Here is a 19,264-nt window from a genome sequence, read left to right as displayed (position 1 = left end):
AATGCAGGAGATACAAGAGATACTGGTTCGATCCTTGGGTGGGGAAAAATCCCTGGAGTAGGAAATGGCAACCCATTCCAGTATTCTTGCCTGGAAAATACCAGGGCAGAGGAGCCTGGAAGCTACAGTCTATGGGGTCACAAAGAGCTGGGCACAACTGAACATGCACGCATGTGTCCAGCTGTTGCAGAAACATCTGTGGGGAAGACTTGTTTCCCCTAGTGAGTTACTATGATAGCTTTGTCAAATAGCAACTGAGGAACTTCCCTGGTGGTCCAGTGGCTAAGACCCTGCATTCCCAAGGCAGGGGCCCAAGTTCTATACCTGGTCAGGGAACTAGATCCCACAAGCTGCAACTGAGAGTTTGCATACCACAACTAAAGATTCTGTATGCTGCAACTAAGACTGGAGCAGCCAAGTAAGTAAATGTTAGAAAAAGAAAAAGCAACTGACCACACACCTGCGAGTCTTTTCTGACTCTGCTCCATGCTGAGAGTTTCTGTGTCTGCTTGGCAGGTTTCACGTGTCCTGAAGACTAGCTTTTTAGTGATGATGGAGTCAGGCTGGTTGGGGCTCCTTCCTTTGCCCCTCTTCTTCATGGTTGCTCTGGTTGTGCCCATTCTTAGCCGAGCAGATGAAAGCTCAGAGAGGAGACAGATCCTGCCCAGGGTCTCACTACCTGGAAGTAACAGGCAGGATTTGGGCCAGGTCAGCCTGCCTCCAGAGTCCAGGCAGCTGTTTCTGCATCTTACTGCAGGTTAAGGCCAAGAGGTGAGAAAAGCCTTGAATGCCAGGGCCAGGTGGGGACTTAAGTGTATCCATCCCCTGGGTCATTCCATCCTCAGTGGTGTGAACAGGACAGCGGTAGGGAGCCAGAGGGGCAATAAGGTTACCCTAAGCACACAGGAGGCCTGTGGGGGATGTCAGACGGGGCTTGCTCCCGATTCAGGCACAGTATGTGCAAAGGTGTGCTGGCTGGACAGCGTGTGCTGTGTTCAGAGATTGGATGGATGGATTTTCTTTCTTATCAAAATGTGTACCAGTGCCTCCTGTGTACCGTCTTGAGTGATGACTCAGCCTAGCCCTTGCCCTCAAGGGGTGCCATTTGCAGTGGGCCATGAATTGGAAGTGAACACAGAAGAATGAGCTTTGTGTGTGGAAGCTCACATCTCCTGAGCACTTCAACAGGGTGACCTTTGCACGCCTCCATCTCACATCTTCCCTAAAGGACAACTTGAGTGCTGGCTGGGGTCACCCAGTGTAGCATCATCAGTGTCTTTGAATGCCCTGGCATTCAAGGCCTCCTGGTAGAACTCACCTTTACTCCTTACCACACAGATGGGGCTGGTGCCCCACCAGCCTTCAGGGGTGGATCCGCAACTCAGGCCTGACCAATCAGAGCCGTCTAGCGGCCTGGCCACAGTGATTGGCTCCTGGGCGATCATGTGACTCACAGTGACCCAATCAAGGCCTTCCCTGGTACCTCCGCTGGAGCCATGAGGGCTCTTAAAACCCCGTCTGTAGAGCAGTAAAGAAGAAAGTGAAGGCGTGCATTGTGCGAAGCTGCACGTTTAAAGGACTGGCCCTTGACTGGCACCTGAGAGGTCACTTCTAGACTCTTGGAATGTCCTGACTGATAAGAGTCTCAGTTTACCTGAGGCCATGGGCCATGCCAAATAGTCCACAATCACAGCATGATTTAGGGTCGGGGGGGGACTTCCCTGCGGAGAAGGCGGTGGCACCCCTCTCCAGTACTCGCCTGGAAAATGCCATGGACCGGAGCCTGGTAGGCTGCGGTCCATGGGGTTGCGAAGAGTCAGACACGACTGAGCGACTTCCCTTTCACTTTTCACTTTCATGCATTGGAGAAGGAAATGGCAACCCACTCCAGTGTTCTTGCCTGGAGAATCCCAGGGACGGAGGAGCCTGGTGGGCTGCCGTCTATGGGGTCACACAGAGTCGGACACGACTGAAGTGACTTAGCAGCAGCAGCAGCAGCAGGACTTCCCTGATGGTTCAGTGGTTAAGATATCGCATTTCCAATCCGAAGGACACAGGTTCACTTCCTGGTCAGGGAACTAAGATCTCACATGCCATCTGCCCCCTGCCCCTCCCACCCCCCAAAAAAGAGAGAAAAATAGGGTAGGGGCTTTTGGTCACATGGTATCAGCTCAGTCTCTGGATGGGTGATCAGCCATATCTACATAACTGACCCTTCCTCCTCCACAAAAACCCTGGACAAGGCTTGAGTGTGCTTCCCTGGATGGCAGTATACTGTGTGTGTCGTCACGATCCTTGCTGGGAAAATTAAGCGCTGTCTGCAACCAGAAGCTTGTGCCTGGTTTCTCTTGGCTTCTGCCTTCCGCATCCTTTTCCTTTGCTGATCCTAGACTGTATCCTTTCACTGTGATTAACGCAGCCATGACTATAAGAGCTTTTCTGAGTTCTGTGTGTCCTTCTAGTGAATTACCAAGCCTGACCGTGGTCTTAGGGATTCCTGACAACAGGTGTCTTTGGCCTCATCCCAAGAAGAGATGTGAGTCTCCCTATTGCACAAATAAGCCCTGAGGCCCCGAAGGTGGACTTGCTGGCTCTGAGGTGGCCAGCTAAGAGAGCAGTGGAGCAGACTGCTTGCTGGCCACCCCACCATGCAGAGGGGCCAGCTCCAAACAGAGTTCTCAGGGATCTTCATGTTCCTTCTGTTGCAAAACTGTTTGCTTCAAAATCCCCAAGGTCCATTTGCTCTGACCTAGCAACTCAACTTTCAGGAAGCTGTGGGACAGATGTGCAGCAATGCGTCTCTAAGGGCTGTGTGCTGCAGAAATTTTAAGGCGTTCCTGAGATTTCTTATCCTGCATCATCCCTGGATGGGGAATGCGGTGTATCTCGGTTCCATGACTGTGTTGTCACTGGGCACGGTTGACCTTAAGATATGGGGATAATCTGGGTAGGCCCGACCCTGCTGGCTATAGAAGAGGAAGTCAGAGGGATTCAACACAAGGGAGGTTTCTATTACTGAGATGGAGGGGGCCACATGGCCAGTGCCTGAGATTGCCCCCCAGTGACAGCAAGGAAGTAGGGACCTCAGTCTTGCAACCACCAAAAAATGAGTTCTACCAACAAGCTGAAGGAGCTCAGACACAGAGCCTTCTTCAGGTGAGCTTCTGGGTGAGGACATAGCCCATCCAACATCTTGACTACAGCCTCATGGGCCCCTGAGCAGAAACATACCAGACTTAGCACTCAGAAACTATGAAATAACTGCTCCTTTTATTAAGCTACTTTGTTATGCCGTAATAGGCAGCAATAGCTAACTAATATATATGTTAGCAGTTGGCAGCTAATGAATAGTGGGGTTCATCCCAGTGTGGCTTAAAATTCCATGAACTGCAAACATAAATGTCTAAAGGAAAGGGATTATGTAGATTAAACTCTTGTAAAACCATTAATAATGATCCTCATGATAATGGCATCTTCTTTGGTCTAGGCCTAGGCCCTTGGGTAAATGCTGTTATTATCCCTATTTTATGGATGAGCAAAGTGAGGAAAAGAGAGGGCAAGACACATCCCAGGTCCCATAGGGTGAGGGTCAGGCCAGGGTCACTGTTCCCATCACAGAACTAGAACATTTTCAATGGGCTTGCTACGTGGACTGTATGTTGAGAGACCACCCCAAGGCAATCAACTGGCTTCCAGTTTTTTGGGTGAGCTAGTTCTTAGAGGCTTTGGAGCGCACACCAATGCCTGATGATTCCCTCCATTATTGTTTCCAGGGTCCTCTTGGGAGCCACTGGGGCATTCAGTGTAAAATGGAGAAATAATTGTTGCCAAGCAGAACAGCCCATAGTTGCAGTGTTCTTAATTCTTTTTAACTTCTCTAAGCCCTCAGTTTCCCATCTGGCAAATGGGACCAAACCACAGTATCCACCCCAAAAGGCAGTTGTGAGTGTCACTGAAAACAGAGCCTGGTGCATTTTAAGCACTCTTCGTGGGGTGGTTGTTATTAATGCTGTTGTCTGTTTCTCAGCTGAAACCACTTTCAGCTCCAGGAGGGGAAGTGCCTTTTCTAATGGCACACACAAGCTGGTCAGCACTCAGAGCTGGCTCCTCCCATGTTTCACTCTGTTCAGCAGTCTGGCTGGCTGTCCCCTCTCCATCCTCTAACTCCAGACCACCTGCCTCTCAGTTGCCCTTCCTGCCTATATGTGGCCCTTCTAGGGGCAGTGCAGCCCTGGCCTGCTCCCATATTTACCTGGCCTAGCCTCCAGATTAACAGTTGGGCACAGCAGTGGGCAAACTTGTCAGCATGTCTGATCAGTGATGATGGAAAAAATTCTGGAAATGAATAATGGTGATGGTTGTACAACAATGTGAATTCCACTTAATGACACAGAATTGTAAATTTTTTAATTATATATTTTAAAATTATGAACTGATCCCAGATGAAGGGTGGAGGATCCCATAACTTCGGCCCTGAACTCAGACAGGCTGGAGTTGGAATCCCTGCAGCAGTACACAGAAGAACCATACATAAAAGATCTTCATGACCCAGATAACCACAATGATGTGATCACTCACCTAGAGCCAGACATCCTGGAATGTGAAGTCAAGTGGGCCTCAGGAAGCATGACCACAAACAAAGCTAGTGGAGGTGATGGAATTCCAGTTGAGCTATTTCAAATCCTAAAAGATGATGCTGTGAAAGTGCTGCACTCAATATGCCAGCAAATTTGGAATACTCAGCCGTGGCCATAGGACCGGAAAAGTTTGTTTCTCATTCCAATCCCAAAGAAAGGCAATGCCAAAGGATGTTCAAACTATCACACAATTGCACTAATCTCACACGCTAGCAAAGTAATGCTCAAATTCTCCAAGCCAGGATTCAACAGTACATGACCCGAGAACTTCCAGATGTTCAAGCTGGTTTTAGAAAAGGCAGAGGAACCAGAGATCAAATTGCCAACATCCGTTGGATCATCGAAAAAGCGAGAGAGTTCCAGAAAAACATCTATTTCTGCTTTATTGACTATGCCAAAGCCTTTGACTGTGTACATCACAATAAGCTGTGGGAAATTCTTCAAGAGATGGGAATACCAGACCACCTGACCTCCCTCTTGAGACATCTGTATGCAGGCCAGGAAGCAACAGTTAGAACTGGACATGGAACAACAGACTGGTTCCAGATTGGGAAAGGAGTACATCAAGGCTGCATATTGTCGTCCTGCTTCTTTAACTTCTATGCAGAGTACATATGCGAAATGCTGGGTTGGATGAAGCACAAGCTGGAATCAAGATTGCCAGGAGAAATATCAATAACCTCAGATATGCAGATGACACCACTCTTATGGCAGAAAGTGAAGAAGAACTAAAGAGCCTCTTGATGAAAGTGAAAGAGGAGAGTGAAAAAGTTGGCTTAAAACTCAACATTTGGAAAACTAAAATCATGGCATCTGGTTCCATCACTTCATGGCAAATAGATGGGGAAACAGTGGAAACAGTGATAGAAGTTATTTTGGGGGGCTCCCAAATCACTGGAGACGGTACCTGCAGCCATTAAATTAAAAGATGCTTGCTCCTTAGAAGGAAATCTATGATCAATCTAGACAGCATATTAAAAAGCAGAGACACTACTTTGCCAACACAGGTCCACCTAGTCAAAGCTATGGTTTTTCCAGTAGTCATGTATGCATGTGAGTTGGACTATAAAGAAAGGTGAGCGCTGAAGAATTGATGCTTTCGAACTGTGGTGTTGGCGAAGACTCTTGAGAGTCCCTTGGACTGCAAGGAGATCCAACCAGTCCATCCTAAAAGAAATCAGTTCTGAATATTCATTGGAAGGACTGATGCTGACGCTGAAACTCCAATACTTTGGCCACCTGATGTGAAGAACTGACCCTGATGCTGGGAAAGATTGAAGGCAGGAGGAAAAGGGGACAACAGAGGATGAGATGCTTGGATGGCATCACTGACTCAGTGGACATGAGTTTGAGTAAACTCTGGGAGTTGGTGATTGACAGGGAAGCCTGGTGTGATGCAGTCCATGGGGTCACAAAGAGTTGGACTCAACTGAGCGACTGAACTGAACTGAAAGTGTACAGTACAGTCATCTAGTACATTCACACTGCTGTGCAGCCACTCAGTTCAGTTCAGCTCAGCTGCTGCATGTGCTCTGCATGTAAGTTAAATAAGCAGGGTGACAATATACAGCCTTGACATACTCCTTTCCCAATTTGGAACCAGTCTGTTGTTCCATGTCCAGTTCTAACTGTTGCTTCCTGACCTGCATACAGATTTCTCAAGAGGCAGGTCAGGTGGTCTGGTATTCCCATCTCTTTCAGAATTTTCCACAGTTTCTTGTGATCCACACAGTCAAAGGCTTTGGCATAGTCAATAAAGCAGAAATAGATGTTTTTCTGGAACTCTCTTGCTTTTTCCATGATCCAGCGGATGTTGGCAATTTGATCTCTGGTTCCTCTGCCTTTTCTAAAACAGCCTGAACATCTGGAAGTTCACGGTTCACGTATTGCTGAAGCCTGGCTTGGAGAATTTTGAGCATTACTTTACTAGGGTGTGAGATGAGTGCAAGTGTGGAGTAGTTTGAGCATTCTTTGGCCTTGCCTTTCTTTGGGATTGGAATGAAAACTGACCTTTTCTAGTCCTGTGGCCACGGCTGAGTATTCCAAATTTGCTGGCATATTGAGTGCAGCACTTTCACAGCATCATCTTTCAGGATTTAAAATAGCTCAATTGGAATTCCATCACCTCCACTAGCTTGTTCATAGTGATGCTTCTTAAGGCCCACTTGACTTCACATTCCAGGATATCTGGCTCTAGGTGAGTGATCACACCATTGTGGTTATCTGGGTTGTGAAGATCTTTTTTGTACAGTTCTTCTGTGTATTCTTGCCACCTCTTCCTAATATCTTCTGCTTCTGTTAGGTCCATACCATTTATGCCCTTCATTGAGCCCATCTTTGCATGAAATGTTCCCTTGGTATCTCTAATTTTCTTGAAGAGATCTTTAGTCTTTCCCATTCTATTGTTTTCCTGTATTTCTTTGCACTGATCATTGAGGAAGGCTTTCTTATCTCTCCTTGCTATTCTTTGGAACTCTGCATTCAAATGGGTATATTTTTCCTTTTCTCTGTTGCTTTTTGCTTCTCTTCTTTTCACAGCTATTTGTAACGCCTCCTCAGACAGCCATTTTGCTTTTTTGCATTTCTTTTTCTTCGGGATGGTTTTGATCCGTGTCTCCTGTACAATGTCATGAATCCATAGTTCATCATGCACTCTGTCTACCAGATCTAGTCTCTTAAATCTATTTCTAACTTACACTCTATAATTGTAAGGGATTTGATTTAGGTCATACCTGAGTGGTCTAGTGGTTTTCCCTACTTTCTTCAATTTAAGTCTGAATTTGGTAATAAAAAAATTGTACATTTTAAATGGGTTAAATTTATGACATGTGACTTTTTAATTGGGGAGCTGGATAACCGCCATCTCTCAGGGTCCTTTGGGGATGTAGGATTTTATTCTATTAAAAGTCTACTCTTACAGAAGAGCAAAGTTCACTAACCCCCACGATCCCCCCAACAGCCCCGGGCCCACCTTAGGGAAGACCCAGCAGCGCAACCCAGCGTCCAACTCGGGCTCGGTTTGCATAGACACGCCCACTCACCCAGCCAGCCTCCGCTTCCGCGCCCCCACGTGTTTTGCGCAGCCCGGTCCCCTCCACGCCCTCGCTGGGACTCTCCACAGAAGCCAAAGACGGAAGACTTGGAGAGACCTCATAAATAATACACACGTCAGCGGCTGGTGGGGCGGGGCTTCGACGCGCTTGGCTGAGTCAGGGTTATGAATAATACACATCGAGGCGGGGCCTGAAGGAGTGCGCGTGTCGGGGCGGAGTCCGGGCACGGAAGTGGACGCCTCTGGGGCCTTGAGAGGTGGGGCCAGCCATCCTTATGAATATGCAGAAAACAGGGGCGGTGACTGCGTGCCGCCTTCGGCCCGTAGCGTGGCGCGGCTGGCCGCGTCTCATGAATAATGCAGCACGTCGGCGGGCAATACGGCGCCAGCCGGGCCCTTAGGGGGCGTGGCCAGCCGCGTCTCATGAATAATGCAGTGCGTCAGCGGGCGGCGGGGTGGGGCGTGGCCGGCGCGCCGCTGGCCCCGGAGCCGGGAAGCGGGGGGCGGGGGAGCGATGGTCGCAAGATGGCGGCGCTGAAGGAGGATCGGAGCTACGGGCTGTCGTGCGGGCGGGTGAGCGACGGCAGCAAGGTGTCCGTGTTCCATGTGAAGCTCACCGACAGTGCCCTGAGGGCCTTCGAGAGCTACCGCGCCAGCCAGGTGAGCGGCGGACTCGGCGCGGGCGTCGGGGCGCAGGTCGGCCTCGCGCGCCCCTCTCCGCGGCGCCCTGGCTTGGGGGTGCGGGGTCCGGCGTCTGAGGTCTTGCTCGCGGGTTTCTGGGCCAGCGGGGCGCGGGGTGGGCACATGTCCCACTCGGAGAGCGGGGAGCCTCGGCTCGGGAGGCGACCCTGGCGGGCGGCCGAAGGGCCAGAACTCGCGCGCCTGATCCGGGGGGCGTCTTTGTCGGCACCTGGAGGCGTCCGGGGCCTTTCCGGACTCACCCGGCACCTGGGCAGGAACTAGTTTTCTCACCTGACCAGGGGAGGGGGTAGAGGTAGCGCTGTCCGAGCACAGGAGGTGGGGGGTTAGGGCTTCTCTGTCTGGCTGCTTGGCAGGGAGACTGGTAGGGATGGCTGACTGCGCTCCCGGGAGCAGCTTTTCCGCCTAGGTCACTGGCGGGGTGGGTCAGTGGGTCACCGCTGTCGGGGCTCCTGTGGGGTGCTGTTCACTTTGTGTGGGGAGGTTCTGTCTGCGCTTGGGGGCCGTCTTTGACGCTTTCCGGTGAGGCTCCTGGAGTCGGGTTCACTCATTTGTTGGGAAGGGAAGTCTGGGCAGAACCTGACAGCGTTTTCCCAGCTCCCCAGGTGACCCTGAATCGCTGGACACCTTTAGGAAGAGGAAGTCTTTTTGAGGGGGGCTTGCTGGCATGGAGCCTTTCCTAGCATGGGAGCCTGGGGTGGGCATCTGGGGAGGCACTCTGGCCACCGCACCTGGCCGCTGACTCTCACACTTCTCAGGGGCCGATTTGGGCCCTTCTGGGGAAGTTGGAGGCGTTTCAGTTCTGCCACCTGGCCCACCGGGGGTGTTGGGGATGGGCTTCTGTGCACCGTCTCCCTAGGCCTTACTGGGGAGCACATCTGGGCCGGTGGTCAGAAACTGCTGCTTCCCATTTCTGTTTGTGTCATGGCGCCCCCCTCCTGTGTTGGGACAGAAGTTGCAGGTGCCCAATGGTCAGGTCTTGGGGGGGTCCTTTTCCTCCTTGCGTGGAAAGTTGGGGCTTCATAGCCAGTGGTTAGGGGGTTGAGTCTGGTGTCAGGTTCGGGGAGGCCCTGCCCTGTGTGTGTGTGTGTGTGTGTGTGTGTGTGTGCGTGCGAGTGCGTGTGCTGGGGATGGGGGGGCCTCGGGCGGGTTAGGAGAGAGACTAACTAGGAAGGAATGCGGCTTTCTTCCTGCCCTGGGCTTGTTCGGCACCATTAGCTAAGCCCGGAATTTCTTTCCCTGTTTTGTTCCCAGTGCCCACCCTTCCCGCCCTTCTTCCCACTTTGGGGGGCAGTTTCCTTCCTGTCCTCGTGTCTCGGTTTCCCCTTCATTGAAGTGGGAGTTCGTCTATTTTGGAAGAGCGAGCGCCCACCTTGTCCGAAAGAGATTCCCCCCGGTGAGGCTGGGGTGCCCCTGCAGGTGAGGAGGGGCCAGGTGAAGGGGCCGGATGGCCAGGTGAAGCCTCCCTTCCTTGTAGAATCCCAGCCCAGAGTCTTTTTTCCCCCTGGGCAATTCCGACTCGTTCTGCAGGAAGGCGAGCTTTCCTCGAAACAGCTGGGGGAGAGCTCCTGCGCCGTGTAAATAAGGTGAACTTGGCACCTGGTCACGGTGGCTTGGGAGCCCCGCCTTCCCTGCCATGCTGCCTTCCAGTTGCCCGGAAGGCCCGCCTATGCGTCCACCTCATGCTGTCACGCTGCTATTTTTAATTTAGGGTGTTGGTTACATCCCTTAAGCTGGATCTTCCTCCTGTGAGGGTGAAGGTATAACTGCAGACTCAAGTTCGCCCCACGCAGAGCCCAGCTGTGTACGTCGTGTTGATCAGCCAGAAGGGGCTCCCTTGCAGAGCGTCTCCTGCAGGCCGTGTTAACCTGACTGGTTGGGCTGAGTTTTGGGGGTGACTCAAACTTCCATTTTTCTCAGAGGCGGACAGGTGATTGAAGTTTCTTGGCAATTTTGTATTTAATCCTACCAGACAGGCAGTGTCGTGGACTGAGGTAAGACCGGGGCAGCCCGGGCACTCAGTGTTCCTGGGTGGTGGGCACGGGGAAGGTGGCCTGATGAACCTGTGTGCCCAGAGACGTGTCTTGGCTGTTAGCACAGTATGCGTTTCGATGCATTCTGATTTATGTGACTGTCACAGCTCAGCGTTTTCTCTTCTCTAGCACTGCGACTGTATGGTTTGCCAGTGGCAGCTTGTGGCGAGGCAGGGTTTTCACTTTTCCTTTATGTTGTTGATGTTGTACTTCATGTTGTCACCTTATGTTTAAGCTGCCCCTTGGACAGCACAGGTTTGAAGTGCCCACTTATACATGGGTTTTTTTTTTCACCAAACATGTACCATAGTACTAGGTTGGTTGACTCTGCAGATGTGGAACTCAGGATATGGAGGGCCGACCATAAAGTTTATTCAGGATTTTTGACTCCTAGGGGCTTGGTGCCCCTAACCCCGGTGTTGTTCAAGGGTGAGCTGTAATGGCAAAGAGGTTTTACAAATTCAGATATGGCAGGGGACTGGCAAGGAGCTTCCTTCAAAACTTTCTCTGTGGCTCCCAGGAGCCTGTAATCCTAGCTGTTGGACTAGCCCAAGTAGGAGTCCCTGACGGCTTCCATCTCCCGGGGGGTCTGGAGCCTGAACTGCCTTTGTATAGACCCAGTGACCAGCCTGGAACGTGGTGGAAGGTAAAGGTGAAGTTACGTGTGGCTGCCACTGTCCAGACTGGGGTGTCGGGCAGTCTCGAGTGTGTCCCAAGGCACTCCCATGGATCTCCCTTTTTGCTGTGATGGGTTACTTCCGGGAGAGAAGAGAGAGAAGGTGTAAACACAGCCCATCACTCCAAGACCGCATCATGGGTCTGTTCAGAGAAGTGTCCCTGATAGTGACTCCGAGGAAGTGACCTTTGCTGGGGCGCCTTCCTCGATCACGTGGATGTTTCACCGTCAGATTTGATGGATCTGTTGCTGAGTGACCCTGTCCTCTCCTGGATTATAAGTTTCTTAATGAAGAGGAAGATGTTGTTTAGGGAAAACTGAGGGCTCAGGGAAGGGCCCAAGAAACCTGCGAACTGGAGCCTTCTGGGTTTGAATCTCTGCATCTCAGGTGTACCTGCATGAGGCCTTGGTTCTGAGCCTGACCCCTCCCAGTCCAGCTCTTCCTCCTCAGAGCTCTGAGGATCCCAGTGGCTGCTCTGGATCCTTCTTCTCTTTAGGATTATGAGTGTCCTAGTACCCGAGCCCTCTTAGCTCCTAATCCCGCCCTCAGGGTTGGGGGTGTCTCAGCGCCCAGCCCTCTCTGAGCTCTGGATTCTCCTCTCGGGACTGTGACGGTCCTAGTACCTGAGCTCTCCCAGCACCCGAGCCCTCCCAGCACCCAGTCCTTCTCTCCAGACTCCGAGGATCTCAGGCCCTGCCCTTTCTGAGCTCTGGATTCTCCTCTCGGGACTGTGAGGGTCCTAGTATCTGAGCCCTCCCAGCGCCCAACCCTCTCCAGACTCTGAGGATCTCAGGCCCTGCCCTCTCTGAGCTCTGGATTCTCCTCTCGGGACTGTGAGGGTCCTAGTATCTGAGCCCTCCCAGCGCCCAATCCTCTCCAGACTCCGAGGATCTCAGGCCCTGCCCTCTCTGAGCTCTGGATTCTCCTCTCGGGACTGTGAGGGTCCTAGTATCTGAGCCCTCCCAGCGCCCAACCCTCTCCAGACTCCGAGGATCTCAGGCCCTGCCCTCTCTGAGCTCTGGCTCCTCCTCTCGGGGCTGTCAGGATTCTTTTGGCTTGTGTGCAGCCCTGATCCCTCACAGGTTCTCAGCACTTGGTGTGGGGACCCAGGGCCGGTTCCCACCTGGAGGTATGAGCAGACTGCTGCTGCTAAGTCGCTTCAGTCGTGTCTGACTCTGTGCGACCCCATAGACGGCAGCCCACCAGGCTCCCCTGTTCCTGCGATTCTCCAGGCAAGAACACTGGAGTGGGTTGCCATTTCCTTCAGTGCATGAAAGTGAAAAGTGAAAGTGAAGTCACTCAGTTGTGTCTGACTCTTAGTGACCCCATGGACTGCAGCTCACCAGGCTCCTCTGTCCAGGCAAGAGTACTGGAGTGGGCTGCCATTGCCTTCTCCGAGCAGAGACTATGGGAGACTATCTTCCTGAATCTGATTTGAGTGCCTGGTCTGTACAGGGACACCGCTCAGGGGCTAGATGTTTACCAGTGACCAGAATGTGTCCCCAGTCTCTCTAGCTGGCATGCTAGAGGCAGGAGACAGATAATGAACAGGGTGGCACCGAAATCGGCATGAAGAGCTTGCCAGCGGTCAGTGTCAGGAAGGAAATAGAATGGGGCGGTGAGAAAGGGCGCTGATTAAGAAAGGCATGCTTAGGGCATGCCAGAGCTGAGGTCTGCCAGGCGAGGGGTCCCCAGCGGGGAAGGGGTAGGGGTTGCAGGCATGGCACATGTACAGGCCTTGACACATGAGGGGCTGGGGCGGGTGTCTGCTGAGGGTGGGGGCTGGGGGCTAGGTAAAGGGGTGGGGGCGGCTACAGGGCTCTGTCCTGGGACGGGCATAGGAAGAGGGGCTCTGCAGCAAATACCGTGAGACTGTTCTGGGCTCCCACTGGGGGCTGCTCGACTGCTGCTGAGGGGCTAGCTGTGTGGGCCTCAGCTTGGACACCAGTGGCAGGAGGAGCCTTAATTTAGCCTCTGCTGCCCTCCGCCTTGGGGAGGCCCCGGGAGGTGGGTTCGTCTCCCCTTCCTGGGGGTGGCTACCCCACTTGGCTGTAACTGGTGGTGGCTTCTTGCCAGCCATGTCTGTCTTTCAGACGGGCTGTCTTTGGGAATAGTGACTAGCTAAACTTGCTGCTCCTCCTGGCTTTCAGCCAGGTCCCTGTAAGCTCTTTGTCCAGGCACATACCATCTTCTTGACAGTCTTGGCTGGTAGACTAGCTTCTTGTTCCCACTGTTCTTTGTGGGCAGTTGAGGCTCTGAAGGGCAGTGTTGCTAGCTGAGGTCACTTGGATTGTCCTCACTGGCCTAGGCTGCCTCTCAAGTTCGGAGGGAATTTGAGCCACTGGGACCTAGCTCTGAAAGGGAGTCCCACTGTGGTCTCAAGTCCTTATGAAATGCCAGCCTTCTAGGCTCCTGGGAGTGCTGGTGACGTGAGTGGCCATACAGGTGCTCGAAGTTGCCAGCTTTGACTGTCCCGTGTCCCCTCTCCCTTAAGGAGACCTGCAGGTGATAGCCAGTGTCTGTGGATTATGCCCACATGCTGGCGCTGGCCTGAGCTGTACACGTGACTTCACCTTGTCTCCTGGTTGTCAGCCCCAGGTGGGGAGTGGTTCCCATTGCTCAGATGAGGACACAGGTCAAGACTCTGGGAGGCCGAGTCTCCAGAAGTAGTCTCACAGCTGAGATGGGCCAGGAGTGTCCGGCACCTGGCTGGAGGGCAGTGACGCAGTGTGTGGCCTTGATCTTTGCCCCCTCTGATGAGTGGGGAGTCCCTCCCAGAAGGCGCATGCCTCACAGGTACCGAGGCCTGTAGGGTGAGTGCTGGTCATTTCTGCAGCTAGCCTGTGAGGCTCTATGTGAGGGGCCAAGCCCCCCATCCGCCGCTGTGACCCTTGGCTAGGTTTCCGGCAGCCATTCGCCATGGTGACTGTGTGTAAACAGTCGTCGGCTCTCGGAAACCCATCCTCTGTTGACTCATCGGCAAGGCCAGAGTTCATCACCCTTGAAGTAGTTTTGACATCATACCCGGATTGTGACATCTTGAAAACAAGACTGCTTCTCCTGGTCCCGGATCAGACCCTGGTTTTGAGGGAGCTGCTGCTTTGCGGCGGCGGCCCTGCTCGATGCGCCCGGCTGTCAGTCCATCCTGTGCCTTTGGGTTTGCCTCCCCTGGGTTCCTCGTTGGCAGGGCCTCGCTCCCTTGCTCTGCCTGTGTGACTTTCTTTTTGGTCTTCTTTCTTCTTGGCGGCTTGCGTGACCTGGAGTTGTCTGAGATCTCATCTTTTGCAATATGTGGCCACTCTGCAGTCACCCAGAGCCCAAAGGGATGTATTCTAGAACAGTCCCTACAGAGACAGCCTCTGACCAGTTGTGCAGTAAGTGGCACAGACAGCCACGATGTGCAGTTCTGTCCCTTGGCTTTTTAATGAAGAAGCTGGCGTCCGAGCAAAGCATCCAGGGGAGACCTCCTGTCCCCGTGCTAAGTGGCTGCGCTGGAGCCTGATGCTAATTATATTCTCCTAGCTGGGCCCTCCCTGGCCACACTGAGCTGTGGCTCCTGGCTGAGTCACCAGGCCAGAGGGGAGTGTCGGTGACTTGCCACAACCCCTCCAGAGGGGAGGGGGCCTCACAGGTTTGGGAAGTTTGTGGGGTCACTGAAGTGAAGTGAAAGTCGCTCAGTCGTGTCTGACTCTTTGCGAACTCGTGGACTATACAGTCCATGGAATTCTCCCGGCTAGAATACCGCAGTGGGTAGCCTTTCCTTCCCCAGGGGATCTTCCCAACCCAGGGATCAAACCTAGGTCTCCCACATTGCTGGTGGACTCTTTACCAGCTGAGCCGCAAGGGAAGCCCAAGAATACTGGAGTGGGTAGCCTATCCCTTCTCCAGTGGCTCTTCCCTGCTCAGGAATCGAACCCAGGTCTCCTGCATTACAGGCAGATTCTTGACCAGCTGAGCTATCAGGGAAGCCTTTTGGGGTCGCTGAGCTCCTATTTAAAAGTGATGTGGGCCAGAATTTCTTTTTACCATCAAGCAGTATAGTTCAGTGACGAATGCTAGTGATTCCCTGTTCCCATGGGATGTTGTTGACACCTTGGTGCCATCCTCTTTCTTGTATCTAGGCACTGAGGCATCACAGTGGTGTTCTCATGTAGTCTTTTTTTTTTTTTTTTAATTTAAAATTTTATTGTTAAAAAACGTTTACTTTTAGCTGTGCTGGGTCTTTGTTGCTGGGCATGGGCTGCTCTTTAGTTGCAGCTTGCAGGCTCAGTGAAGAGGAGCTAAAGAGCCTCTTGATGAGGGTGAAAGAGGAGAATGGAAAAAACTGGCTTAAAACGGAACATGAAAAAAACTAAACTAAAAAAACCCCCAAAACTTAGGATCATGGCATCTGGTCCCATCATTTTATGGCAGCTAGAAGGGGAAAAAGTGGAAGCAGTGACAGATTTTAATTTCTTGGACTCCAGAATCGCTGCTCAGTAGCTAACCACTCAACCACCAGAGAAGCCCCTTACATAATCTTAGGTCTCAATTCTTCCCCAAAACCGTATGGGCTTTTTTTTCCCCTTTAAAGCACAGTGCTAAGCTTTGCTTTTTGTGGCTGCGTTTTCTGCTGCAATGCAGACTCTGAACAGGTCTGTAGTCCTCCAGCATCGCACCGACCCTGGGGATTCCCAGGTGCCTGGAGCCTTGCCCTCTGTCCTGTGCTGAGTAGGGCTGTGCAGAGATGCAGAATTGCAGAGAGGTGCTGAGCACCTGAACTCTTGTCTAGCGAAATCGAGGCCCAGGAGGGATATGGTCTCTTTGGTGGCGTTGGATTGTCAGCTCGGTCAGGCACGGGGCAGGGGAGACTGGGGGTAGAAACGTGGGTGCCTGAGCTGGGGTCCACTGGGCTCAGGTGGGGGCACACGTGGAAGTACTGGGGCTGCCACCTGCGCCTGGCTGGGGAAGGCGCACGTATCTCACCTTTGCTGATTCTGGCCACAGAGCAGAAATGCCTTTGCACTCCCGGCTCATTGTCATGCTCGAGCTAGGTTTCTGAGAGTCAGGTTATGCAGGGCTTCAGGAGACGCTGGTGGTCGCCTCTGGAGTGACTCTTGGCAGGGGAGGAAAGGCGGCTGTGGCCCATCTGAGGGCCACTGCCGGTCTGTGGAGGGTGAACGACGAGGGGGCGAGGTGGAGGACGTGTGTGTGGCTCTGGCGACGGCTGCTGCAGGGCCTGTGTCTTTCTGGGCTGCTGCCTTTGTCTCAGGGTGTGGATGTCATGAGCTTCTTGCCAGAGTCCTAACAAGTGCAATTTAGAGGTGGTTTTGAATGGATGTGGCAGCCGTGAAAGCCAGCAGCCTTTCTTTTCCTGGTTCTTGGATTGTGTTTGTGGCTCGGGGGCAGCTGGATGGCAGGTTTCCTCGATTGTGCTGGCCTTGACCAGCTCCTGGACCGTGGATGTTCTGGATGCTGGGAGAGCCAAGGCTGGGCCCTGGACCTGAGACAGCATTTGGGAGTCAGTGTCACCCCTCGTCAGCTTCCTGGGCAGACAGGCAAGTGGGCTATGCTGTCCATGCACAGAGAACATTGGGTCGGGGCCCAGGGCCTGCTTATCACTTCCCACGGTTCCTAGGCCCACTCCTAAACAGGCGGTCCTGGGGTAGTTCAGCCTGCCTTGGCCTGCTCTGCTTTCGAGAAATCAACAAGCTGCTGGTGACCGAGGGCTGAGGTTAATGCTCAGTGTCGCTGGTCCATCATCAGCGTCCTCCTGGTAGGCCTTCAGCAAGGGAGTGAGGTGCGGCCCGGGGACGCCTGTCCCGAGCGTGTGCTCTCCCAGTACCTCTGGTTTCTACAACCTGCGCCTGTCGGGAGCGTGTCAGCTCCTCGTGGTTTGCCTGGCTGCCCTGTGTCCATCTTAGATATGCCGGGAGGATGTCCTCACAAGGAGGTGTCTCTGTCGAAGGAGGCTTCGCGTTGGGATCAGGTGGCCTGGCTCCAGCCAGCTTGTGGGCTACTGGCTTCTTCCCCAGCCTCAGTTTCCCTGGTTGAAGCCACCCCTGCAGGTGTACTGGCCTCCCAGGTCAGGCAGGTGAGGCATATGGATGCTGACGACCCCTGCTGCCCCCGCTGTGTATATGGGCATGCTACAAATGACCTGAAATGTGAAGGCCTTCAGAATATAAAATGCCGACTTCTTTGTCTCTGTTGTCAAAGATTTCTTTGTAGAATGAAGAATGGCCATTAAGTGAATTTTCTCGGTCTTTTGAGCTATGTTCCTGCGCCTGGAAGTCCACCACGCGGTGCTGGAGGGAGCTGGGCCCTCGTGCCTCCTCCTCCTTGGTCCCTCTGTGGTCTCGGGGGACAGTGGTGGTGGAGCAGGCGGCGAGCAGAGCCCAGCTGGAGTTGAGGGGGGCAGAAGGGCACGACCAGCTTTCTGGAGAAACGTCTGGCGGTGCCGCAGGCTGACTGCCGAGCCCTCTGGGGTGGTGGCTGCTGATGGCAGAGCATGAGGAATCAGGCCCAGAGCCCAGGCTGTGGTGGCTCTGTCTTTGCCTTCAGGTTGTGCCCAAGCGTGTGGCCTTTGGGGGCTCACATGAGGGCAGCCTCGAGGGGTCAAACCTCCCTCCGTCCGAAAATGCTGGTCCCCAGGTGTATTGCGGGGTGGGGAGTGCTCTCCCCTCCGTTGGCAGCTTTGCTGCGTGTCTCCCTGGCAAAGGTGTGTAAAAGCCGAGCAGCGAGGGCCCACCCCTGCCCTTTCCCAGACCCTTTGGCTTCTCTCTGGGAAGGAGCGGCAGGACATGGGCATGAGGGCCTGAGGAGTCCCTGGCCTACCTCTCTGCCCACCTGGCTGTGTGCCTGTGGCCTCCACGTCCTGTTCATTAGATGGACTGAGTTGGCTTTGCCCTGCACCCTCCGCATCCCTGTGGGGGAGGCCAGTGGAGGGCGTGGTGACGAGGTGGGAGGGAGGGAGAAACACAGTGGCGATGGGCAGGAGGTGCCCTGGGGGTGCAGGGCAAGTGAAACCCCACGGGGAGGGCCAGGAATGTCTGCAGGAGATCTGAGAGGCCGGCTGAAGGCGGAAGCTGGGAGTTGCGGGGCAGCCGGAGGAGGTGGGGTTAAGGGGTGCCTGAGCCGGAAGCTGGGGTTAATTTTGTCATCCAGGGAAGCCCTGAGTGGGTTGCTGTGGCTGCTCTTCTTTGTGTGGGTGTGGATGGCTGCACCCCTCCCTGGGCTCCCTGTGGAAGCCTCAACCCCATGGCTGACTTTACTGTGTGTGTGAACATTTTCCCCTGGGGGCTTCCTCCTGTGACAGGCAGGACTGGGGGCAGGTTGTGGTCAGGGAGGCCTTGCTAGTGCTAAGACCAGTCAACCCCAGTCTTAAACCTGGGACCTCTCAGGGCCTTAACATTCTTTTTATTATTGTTCACATAGCATACATTTGCCATCTTAACCATTTTCAAGTATGCAGTTCAGTGCCACGAAGTACGTTCACGTGACTCTGCAGCCATCACCATCATCTCCAGAGCTTGTTCATCTTCCCAGTTTTTTCTCCTTCAGCCCCTGGCAACTACAATTCTGTTTTCTGTCTTAGGAGCTACAGTTCTGTTGTCTGTCTCTACAAGTTTGCTAGGCTTCCCGGGTGTGCTAGTGGTAAAGAACCCATCTGCCAACGCAGGAGACTTAAGAAACGCTGGTTTCATCCCTGGGTTGGGAAGATCCCCTGGAGAAGAAAATGGCAATCCACTCCAGTCTTCTTGCCTGGAGAATCCCCATGGACAGAGGAGCCTGGTGAGTAGACATCCTCACCAGCACTTGCTATTTTCTCTTTTGTTGGTAGTAACCATTCTGACGAGTGAGAGGTGGTCTTCGAGCCTTTAAAATGTGCTAAGATACTTGTGACTCTTACGAGAGCTGCAGTCTGAAGGGCCTCTGGCGCTCGCTGAACCTTTCATGGGCTTAGGAGTTCCCTGGTTGACAGAGCCTGGCCCCAGCAGGACGGGGCCGTGTAGGCACCCACACTTGAGGTAGGCTTGGGCTGGCTCCAGGGGCTGCCCAGGTGGCGCTAGTGGTAAAGAATCCTTCTGCCAATGCAGGAGACATAAGAGATGTGGGTTTGATCTCTGGGTCGGGAAGATCCTCCCTGGAGGAGGAAATGGCAACCCACCCCAGTATTCCTGCCTG

The 19,264-nt window shown here is 53.3% G+C and overlaps 1 protein-coding gene across 1 annotated transcript in view; it reads left to right on the top strand.

The window, feature by feature from the left end:
• ELL (elongation factor for RNA polymerase II) overlaps positions 8,194–19,264 on the top strand; it is a 77,302-nt gene continuing 66,231 nt past the window's right edge. The window contains exon 1 of the mRNA XM_018051443.1: positions 8,194–8,349. Coding sequence (XP_017906932.1) covers positions 8,215–8,349 — 135 coding nt within the window. The 5' untranslated portion in view covers positions 8,194–8,214. The remainder of the gene's footprint in view (positions 8,350–19,264) is intronic.

The sequence above is a fragment of the Capra hircus genome, chromosome 7 (genome assembly GCF_001704415.2).
Source record: "Capra hircus breed San Clemente chromosome 7, ASM170441v1, whole genome shotgun sequence".
Taxonomy (NCBI): domain Eukaryota; kingdom Metazoa; phylum Chordata; class Mammalia; order Artiodactyla; family Bovidae; genus Capra; species Capra hircus.
This window is presented reverse-complemented; position numbering and strand designations above follow the sequence as displayed.